Source organism: Physcomitrium patens, chromosome 13, assembly GCF_059467195.1.
Source record: "Physcomitrium patens ecotype Gransden chromosome 13, ASM5946719v1, whole genome shotgun sequence".
In the NCBI taxonomy this organism is placed as follows: domain Eukaryota; kingdom Viridiplantae; phylum Streptophyta; class Bryopsida; order Funariales; family Funariaceae; genus Physcomitrium; species Physcomitrium patens.
The window spans coordinates 15,440,484-15,450,053 of NC_143422.1; the positions used below are offsets into that span (position 1 = coordinate 15,440,484).

At 42.2% G+C, this 9,570-nt stretch overlaps 2 protein-coding genes and 1 long non-coding RNA gene across 15 annotated transcripts; 1 reads left to right on the top strand and 2 right to left on the bottom strand.

Annotated features, from left to right (window-relative positions):
- Nucleotides 1-1,008: 1,008 nt before the first annotated feature.
- LOC149987978 (uncharacterized) lies at nt 1,009-1,626 on the bottom strand. Its single transcript, XR_016506151.1, has 2 exons — nt 1,495-1,626; nt 1,009-1,370 (listed from the first exon to the last, which is right to left on the bottom strand). It is a non-coding gene; the product is annotated as an uncharacterized LOC149987978 (long non-coding RNA).
- LOC112290863 (heavy metal-associated isoprenylated plant protein 44-like) lies at nt 1,494-3,400 on the top strand. Of its 6 annotated transcripts, none has more exons than XM_073538409.2 (3): nt 1,494-1,732; nt 1,858-2,056; nt 2,193-3,400. In XM_073538409.2, the coding sequence occupies exons 2-3, from the start codon at nt 1,906-1,908 to the stop codon at nt 2,267-2,269; spliced, it is 228 nt and encodes a 75-aa protein (XP_073394510.1). In that variant the 5' UTR covers nt 1,494-1,732; nt 1,858-1,905; the 3' UTR covers nt 2,270-3,400. The 6 variants fall into 6 exon arrangements, with proteins under 6 accessions (XP_073394510.1, XP_090111589.1, XP_090111590.1 ...); XM_090255463.1 differs by having other exon boundaries at nt 1,497-1,732; nt 1,852-2,056; XM_090255464.1 differs by having other exon boundaries at nt 1,553-1,732; nt 2,255-3,400.
- Nucleotides 3,328-9,327, bottom strand: LOC112290861 (E3 ubiquitin-protein ligase COP1). Of its 8 annotated transcripts, none has more exons than XR_012218834.2 (15): nt 9,186-9,327; nt 8,742-8,978; nt 7,852-8,489; nt 7,620-7,697; nt 7,356-7,511; nt 6,599-6,967; nt 6,209-6,384; nt 5,829-5,897; nt 5,500-5,578; nt 5,058-5,288; nt 4,839-4,937; nt 4,533-4,637; nt 4,103-4,328; nt 3,758-3,868; nt 3,328-3,606 (listed from the first exon to the last, which is right to left on the bottom strand). XR_012218834.2 is itself a non-coding variant. In XM_073538404.2 (15 exons), the coding sequence occupies exons 3-15, from the start codon at nt 8,113-8,115 to the stop codon at nt 3,442-3,444; spliced, it is 2,007 nt and encodes a 668-aa protein (XP_073394505.1). In that variant the 5' UTR covers nt 8,116-8,489; nt 8,742-8,978; nt 9,186-9,327; the 3' UTR covers nt 3,328-3,441. The 8 variants fall into 8 exon arrangements, 7 of the variants coding, with proteins under 7 accessions (XP_073394505.1, XP_024393417.1, XP_090111584.1 ...); XM_073538404.2 differs by having other exon boundaries at nt 4,149-4,328; nt 5,133-5,288; XM_024537649.3 differs by having other exon boundaries at nt 4,149-4,328.
- Between the last annotated feature and the right edge of the window lie 243 nt (nt 9,328-9,570).

Consider the following 9,570-nt stretch of genomic DNA (forward strand, 5'->3'; position numbering starts at 1 on the left):
CATCTTGGAATTTTGTCTCAATAATTTCTACCTTAGGTTGCATATCTGCTACTTGCAATCTTTTTTCTATTTACCAAAGAATTCTTTTTCTAACTCACAAAATTTGTGATTTAAAGCACAATGAATGTTTTTTTTATACTAAATACACAAGGGAGACAATTCAGTGACTCACAGTGGCAAAGCATTATATAAGCCTCCCTTGAATGGATGCAAGGCAATTCCTTGCAATATAAATTTTGTATTATTTTTTAATTATTTTTGGACACTCTAAGGTATTTTTTTGCATCTATACAATAGAATTTTGGTCAAGCTTGATAGTCAATTTTGGAGGTTGTTTTTAAGGATTGGCTATGAGCAACACATTGTATTTCTAACAAAATTTTTTAGTAAAACAATGGTCTAAGTGTTTGATAGTAGACATAGTTGGTGCAATTTCTCTAAATGTTTGATATTGTATTGTTTCAATTCTCAACACCATATGGGTTGTAGTACCTTAGATGTACGTAGGTTTTGGAATAAAACAATAACCACAAAAGAAAATAAATAGCTTGAGAGTCATCAAAATGTGATGATCTTTGGAATTGTCTAAAGTGGTTGTGGATACAGCGGAAAATTAAAAGCTAAGTCACCTAATTGGAAGAATGATGTGAAGAAAAGGAACTTACAAAATTGAGTAGAACACATTATTAATAAAAATCTAAAATTCTTGATTATAATTGTAATCTTAAACTTGAAATTATTTAAATCACATGATTAATGTAAATAAATAATAATAATAATAATAATACAAAACTAAAAACAAAGAGCATTGATAACTATAAACTAAACGTTTAATAACACCATCACCATCAATACCATTAAAGCATCAAAGTGCACATGATGCAAGTAGGAAGCAAAAGCGAGAGGAAAGAAAATAAAGAAGAAAAAAAAAACAAAACAAAACAAAACAAATCAAAAAACAAACAAACAGAAATTTAGTCTGCACCACTGCCAGTAATGCTTTGATAAGTAAAACATTCTTTAATTATATTGTTTGATTTGGAGCAAGTTGCAGAATGGGGAGCTTGCTGAGTCACTGTTTGCAAGTAGTGCAGAACACCCACAATGCCATAAGCTCCTATTTTCGGTCCCCATGTTTTGCAACCTTGCAGCTGTGTTTCTCATCAGAATAGAACTTCTAAGGCACCTCCTATCTCCCCTAAATAACAACCCATGAGCCTGCAAAGCATCCTGAAGTTGGTGGGAGTCAGTTCGTTTCTAATCTCAAAGTCGTTCGGAGCGTTCCTCCAAGAGATTGTTCCTCCAAGCGGAACATCTTGTGTGCTCAATCTCTCCGAGCCGGTCAATGTCAACTGTGTTTTGTACAGTATCTGTAGGACGATTACTATATTGTCAGAGTCCGTAAGTCGACGCGCGTGCGCGGCAAATCTGCGATGGCAGAAGAAAGGGCAGCAAACGCGTCCCGAAACGAGGTGCATTGGAGTCATCGCGTACCTCCAAGAGAAGGTCGTGATGTATGCGTTACGCGGCGAGTTCGCAGTGCTTTTCACCAAAGTTGCCCTCCCGCCTCCATCGCTGTCTAGTTTCATTGAGAGATTCGCATTGTCAGCTCCTCCAAGATGAATTGGTGCATCGTTTGTTAAACAGATTAATTTCATTATTCACGCCTTCCAGCGCCATGGAGAACTTCCGTGACCCCTGACCGTATTATTATCTCGGCTTCCTTGATGAGGTGAGCTCGATGATGAAAACGGGTTTAGAATACTTGCGGTTTAGGTTTTTTAACTAGTTAGGAGATATTGTTTCCAAGCGGATGATTCTCGGTGCTGATGGTGTTGGTGTGCACATAAGTTGCAGTTATTTATCCCGGGAGTCAAGAGGGAACCCAAGTTCATCGAGGATAAAATGAAAGCCAAGCCATCCGGCTCAGCTACGACGAAGAAACCGGAGGAGCCTAAGGAAGTTAAATCGAAGACACAAACCATTGAGCTGAACATAAAATTGTGCTGCGGCAACTGTGTGCAGAACGTGAGAAAGGCTCTCGATGATGTCAAAGGTCTGTCCTCCTCACTAATATCCCTCCGGAATTTCACACGCTGGCCATTGCGCTCGTTCTTCCTGCTTCGAGGATTCGGCTCTCTGCCAGGTCTGCACTTTTTGGTATGTTGACAGGGTTGCGGTTGCTGATTCAGGGGCGGAGAAGGTGGGTTGCGAACAGGATCTAAACAAGGTGTATGTAACGTGTACCGTGCAGCCGGAAATCATTTGAAGAAACTGCAAAAGGTGGACAAGCGCGCCACTCTTGTGAAGAAGAAGCAACAAAACTGAAACCACCACCATAGCCATCATCTTCCATCACACTCTACACGGTCCCACACAAGTTCTCAAAGGCTTTTGGCTATGTAGCCTTGGCAGCTATCTTCCAGCATGCAACAGACCTCACTTGCCGACCGAAAACGAGCTCCGCTCAACCATGCAGGGCTTCGTTTCGCGGGGGGGGAGGGGGGGGACGGGGGCAAGAGAAGATCCGCCCGCTGTCAACTTGCCTCCCCAAGTCGTGGCGATCTCCTGCACTTCTGAGGCCGCATTCTCCTCCGAAAAATACACCGTGTGATAACTAAAACAGCGCAGACTCATGAGAAGCTCTCCGGTGACTGCAGTTAAGCCTCACGACGCCTCACTGTACGGACATCCTGTATGCTATATCTGTATATATTTATGTTTATATATATATATATATATATATATATGGGAAGAGCGAGTGAGAGATAGATGTAGATACTGCGATGGATTCCTCCAGAGCGTGGAGACACCCGTGAGAATGTCGACTGCGGAGCATTGGAGCTGCTGCCGAGTGACGGAAGATCGTCTTCAATGACTCCACCGCCACATTCCGCGTCTAGAATTGCTGTTTTCTGACGGTATGAAACCCGCAATCACCCACCCTCATGGCCGTTCCCCGCATCGTCGCCATCCCCCCACAGTAGAAGAAGAGCCTGTGCTTCAGTTGACTCCAACTGTATAGTGACAACGTTGACAGCTTTATCAAAGAAGATCTACCGATGGGGAACATGAAGGAATTTAAGAGCTTGAGAGTTCCAACGGAAGAGACTCTCATGAATTACCAGCACAGTAGTTTAATAAAAGCAATATTTAGAATGCAAATATGAGGTAGGGGATAACTTCCGTCATTTCAGAGAAACATCACTCTGACGGAACGTCCCATCTTCAAATCCTTTGCTAGAGTTGAACTGAAGGGTTGAATCTCCTTTACTCCAGTTTATCCATTCATAATTTATGGAGTTTAGAACTTGGGGGACATATAGATTCGAGGAACTTATATACTTCTATTGTACGAATGAATACAAACGAAGATTGAAACATTTGTTTCCCTGCCAAACGTTGAACTTCATTGTGTGACAGTCACTATGTTAAATTAGATCAAGGAGCCAACTCAAGAACTTTAATTGTGCCCTGCGAGTTGGCCGCCAACATGGTCGGGCTCTCACTCTTCCAGCACACTGCACTAACAAAGGAAATATCATCCCCAATGTCTTCAGCGTATGAAGATCTGAATTTATGAGAAAAAGACGGTTTCGACGTTGCCTGTGGTACAAACAGAAAGCGCTTGGTGAGAGTGATTCACAGTCGGAAGGAAAAGAGTAACCCAGGTGGCACTTCAATATCAACAAAAAAATTCAGAAAAGTGAAAAACAAACTAGGGCTACAAAGGATGTAATCTTATCTATAGCCATACCTTGTGATATACAAAAACCTCGCTCGTTTCACTGCCACAAGCGATGTAGTCACTATTTACAGTAAGCCCCACAAAATTCTTTTCATTGGTGTGTCCTCCAAGCGTTTGTACCTGCAGGAGAGGTAAACCTCAGAAATTACGACAGGGTAGCGAGCGACTTTTCTAAGTGTTTTGCGAAGTCACTTAGCACGCTACACAAATCGCGAAAAAGAAACAGGTGACGGGGGGAGGGGGGAGGGGGGGGGGGAGGGGGCTGGCATCGGAATGATCTTGTCACCGAATCATAGCAGTAACTTATCAATGCATTCTTTATAATGAAAGCTCCACCCTCAAGACAATACTCACTATCATGACAAAACAGAAGTCGTGGGAAGAGAAGGTCATTGCATACAGAGGTGTCTGTCTGAACGTCCCATAATCGTAATGTGCTGTCGGTAGAAGCTGACACTAATTCATTCGAAGACATAAATTTTACGTAAGACACGGCTTTCCGATGACCCTTGAATACAAAGAGTGGTGTTCTTAGATTCCTTAAGTCATAATAATGTATGTGATGATCCGATGAGCCGATCTGTCAACAATATTACACAAACCAGGTGACGTAAGACACTGGAACCTTATCAGGCTGCATCAAATGATACACTGAGATGCCTTGGTAGATGCATAATACAAACGTCATGCAAAGAGGCGACAAAATAAACCGCGAGAATGCTTCACATAACAATACAAGAATTTCAGAGTCCCTGACACTTATATTGAGCAATCCAATACTTACAGCAATATGGTTGCTGGAACCGGGATTGTACTTCACGCAGCAGATGTTAGCCTTCATATCTATGCTAAATGCGCTAGCGTCCTGATTAATGCACCAAACCTTTACCTGCAAAACTCCCCAATCTGCTTCTTAGATGCTGTGCAGAGTAAAATTGAACAGGTTATTACTTGTTACATTTCACTAGGGACTTGAAAACAAAACACCAATAAATAATTCCGATACAAGCTACTAAGCAACAGAAGAAGAGCAGTGTACACATCAACCGTATAGTCCTTCAAAAATAAGCTAGGGAACCATGAGACAGACCTTGCCGTCGTCACTTCCAGAGACCATCATTGATGGATCTATACAGGAAAAATCAACACTCCAGGCGCGCTTCTCGTGCTCCTCGTACTCGACAACGCTCTGGCAATGGTAATTTGCGAGCAGAACATGTCAACATATGTTTGCAGGGACTATACACTTGAAATAATGTATATAGTTATATACGTAAATGAAAATGATTGACGCATTGCAAAGACATACATGTATATTTCTGGTACGAACCCAAGTTGGAACATCAACAGTCCTGTGCTGTGCCAATAATCCACTCCGATTTACCTGACTCCGGTTGACATCCCATACTGCTATAATGCCTTCATAGTCGCTGCTAGCAACCAGTGGTTTTTTCAACTTATTCCAACTTAGACAGCTTAGCTTGGATCGTGTTGGAATTTCCGTTACTGGACAATGCACATCTACTACGTCGTCTATAACCTGTTTGAATACAATTCAACAAGTTAAATATAGACCATGAACATTATGTCAGAAACTTCAAAAATCCTGAAACGTTAGTCTTGAATATGACAAGCTATGAAGAATCAAAAAGAAAACAAGATAATCACATAGAACCTGCGCTTATAAATAAATAAATGATAAACCTGCAATTATAAATAAATGATCGGTCAATCAAGAGTTATAAGGGTACCGTTGCAAAATTAAAAATCTTGATTCGCCTTGTAACGCCTGCAGTTGCGAACAGCTGATCATCTCCATCGAAATCAATGCTGTAAATGACTCAAAAGATTGAGAACGATTTCGTGAAATATATTTCTGAGAACCAAGGATCTCTTAGTCAAATCCTTGGTTCCCAGAAATAGTCACATAGAACCAACTATTTTCCATTTATCCTGTGGAACCATCAGAAGGGTAATGGTGGCAGCTCGACAATACATTGAACTCAACCAGCAACACTGACAAAGGACTCTAATTAAATTTCACTCACAAAGCATAATATTTCGGTCTGAAGTGAATTACCTGGACACTATGTTTGAAGAAGGTTGGAAAGGATCGTCATGATGAAGCTCGGCAACAACACGAAGTTGACTGCTCACATACATCACAACGTTAAGTTAGACAACAAAGACATTAGAAAACAAAATTTAAATGCAACAAGATATAGTGATTTATACTCCACCAATCTCAACAAAGCCCTTCCCTTAAACTTCACGGTAATCTCTTGCACTAAGACAGATTGAACAAAGTCACTAACCTTCCTTTCCTGCACAAAGGAAAAGACATGGACAAGGGATGTAGGAGGAGCAACAATCCTTGAACCTTCAAGTTCAGAGACAGAATTTAAACACAATCTCAAGGTAAAATCGCATCCATTAACCTCCCAAAGGAAACAGACATACCTGTAACGAGTATAGGTCGTAAGAATGGACTGAAAGTCATCCAAACCATCATCATATGTATCCCAATCCTTGTAAGCGCCCTTTTTGCTAACCGATTCTTGTGACTGTTGCTTTTGACATTCTTTGAAAGCAATCTGTCGTCTTCGCAAAAAGTAAGCTCCTTGCAACTCCTCAAACTGCATGTTATCATCGAGAACTAAGTCACCCTTCTCCAGCATAATTGTCACTTCTTTTGCCAAAAAAAAAAGTGACGTCAAGATAAGCGCACAATGTTCACGTCATGGCGGACTACTATCAGCGACTAATCATACAGTACACAGCATTTGAGTACTCAAACACACATATGATAACGGAAAGATTTCAAGTGATAGCATTAGTCTAAAAATATACCTGGGCTAGGACTCTACGCTTCTTGGCTATTTTATGTGCACCTGCATATTCACCAGGAGAGTCTACTGATGGATCATTTTCAATATCCGTACTAACCGAAGTGTACGCCAGGTTTCTGATTCTTATTCTCTCCGCTCTATTCAACTTTTCTTCGCCAGGTGGAGTATATGCACCACTCTGCCCACTTCGCCACATAGATACTGCACCTCCAGTACTTGTACTACCGTATTCTGTGTGAATATCTAAATCGGACAACGGAGATTCCTCGCAAACTCTTTTGCTGTGGCTCTTATTTGATGCCAGTAGACAGCGCAATCTTCTCTCAACTGTGGCTATGTCGTCTTTCAGAAACTGGAGGTCACTCTGAACCTGTTTCACAAATCGCAAAGTTAGGTGAAACAGAACATTCTGAGAAGTTGTGTTGAATGCACTTGGTAAGGATTAAATATCTTAGTGTCCATGGACTATATATTTCTAGATGCACTCGGTTTTCATAAATATAAGATTCGTTATATCGTCCGCGTTTTTATCAGCTCACTAGCAAGAACAATGGATGCTAGTTGGAAAAAGGACATGACAAACATTTCTAGAAGTGGGCGAGCGATTTATCCTCAAAAATTGGAACATCAACCTATAGAAATCATCAAAAATTGTACTATGAGAAACATTTTATATAACCATGAAACCGAAAAAAACTTGCGGAATTGAAATGGTTGAGACGTAATACAGAAGAAGCAAAGAAGTCAGAAGAACTCACCTCCTTCATCGCTTCCAGTTTCCGAAATTGCAAACGATGCAAAAAGTCAAAAATTATTTCGGTATTTATCTCCGCTTCCTCTCGGTCAAGCTTCTGCTTCCTTTCATTAAGAAGTAGTAATAGAGAATCTAGCTCCTTAGGAGGCAAATCCGCGTCCTACAGTCACAAAATTCCAGTCAGCTACATGCAGAACATCCAGGCAGAAAACTCAAACATACATATCAAATGTCAGAGAAATTGCACACCATTGAATGAAGGGCCAACCTGCTCAAGCGCAAGACGTAGTTGTTCTGCTGGAGACGCATTCTTCAGCATCATCGATGCAGATAACTCATTCATCAACTGCAACAACAGCAATCGCAGAGCATTTCAGACATAGGTTCAGCCTCAGCGTAAACATATATATCCTTTCTACTAGCAAGAATCATAACTTCTACGCTCCCTCTTACAGACCTATGGTGCTGATTAGGATTAACCAAGTAGGACGCGACCGTACCTTTGTTAGAAGGAAATTCGGCATGAGTAGATCGATCGTGAGATACTGAGCACAACAAGGACAATTATTCCTATTCTTCAAGTGGGTCATAATGCATGAGTAGCAAAAATTGTGTCCACAGCGAGTAAGGAAAGCATCTTTCATTGTGTGGAGGCAAATTGGGCATAAAAAGTCTCTGTCCATGTTTGCCCTGGCGCGGACAGCAGATTCGTACTTCTCCTCTACGGAAGACGCTGCGAATGACTCTTCATTTTCAAACGCCATGTTTTAAGGAGCATGGATCGCTCCTAAAAGTCCTAAGGACTTTTGTTACTTACAAGATGTGCTAGAATTCAGCCTGCAAGCCTCAACTATCCTCCAGTATCGGATCACTGCTCACCATACCACGAAAACAATTCAATTTCTTAATCACTCCTAGCGATTTGTGTACTTCATCTCGCCACCGATTTCTCCAACTTGCGATGCATTCAACCGCTGATTATTGTCCAGTCTCGATGATATCTCTTTCTTCTTCATATGAATCTTTTTCATGGAAACACTGTTTCAGAACAACTGAATCACAATAGTAGTACGAGCGGTTCTCGCTATCCCAGCTCCATCGCATGCGGTGTCCATGAATGAACGGTAATCCAAACAACCTAAAAGATCAAAAACAAGCTCAGAATCCAACCAAGTACACCAGGGACGACGAGTCCCTGCAAAAGGCAGCCGCAAGTGACACATACTAACAAAAACGCACTGAGAGCGGCACAATGCTTCGACACCCACCAATTCAAGAAAAGTTTCCCTGCTCCTTTCAATTCTCCAACTCAACTTGAACCCCAAAAGTACGCTATATTTTGCTGAATAGGTCCCCAGCTTGCACTCGCAGAGAAGATTGAGCACCTTACCAGCCTCAACCGCAAGATAAAATCGCGCCCAGAAGCACAATTCCTCCGAATCACCAGCACCTCCTCCGCACTCAAATCCACCGATACCACTACCAGATTTTTTCACAGGAATAAATTGAGCTTCGCAAGTATCCGATCGCACTCTACCGCTGCGGAATAAAATATTCTGAAATACGCACTAGAGAAACGCTGCAACAGAACGAAATAGTCCACGCAATGCCGCATCTCCAAGTAGCTCTGCATTCAACCACCTGAACAGAATCAAGTCCTAGCCATAATACGGTTCTCTACTGCACTCCACTCTGTCCGAACCATTTCCATAACCATTTCTAAGTCCAGACTCGGTAACTGAAATCCATCTCTACAGCCTTGATTCCAACACCACCGATTCCATTACACATGTTCCGGTTTCAAAAGGACACAGGCAAGTTAGCGTAGACGTACTCATCACAGACACTCCAAGAACGACAAATCTGTTCACGCCGTTTTGACTTCACTGCCTCGTGAATCAATCACGGCCGAGTTTCTGGTACAAACAATGCAAGGCTTAACAATGGCGAAGGGTAGAGGCTGGAGGTCGACGAATGTGACAGATGGCGATCGGCCCGTGGGGGGAGTCAACTTTCAAGTTCATAAACAAATTGATCGGTTCCCAAACACTGCGACATGTCTAGCTCTCCTCCTTCCCCACTTGCTCCGAAGTGTCCAACCAACCGAGCTCCACCGACGAATAATTCTCCCTGCTGGCATCGAGTACCAGCCACTTGTGTTCCCGCACACCACGTCCAGCTCCGCGCGCGCAGTGGCCCCACCCGCCCCCGCACCAGCC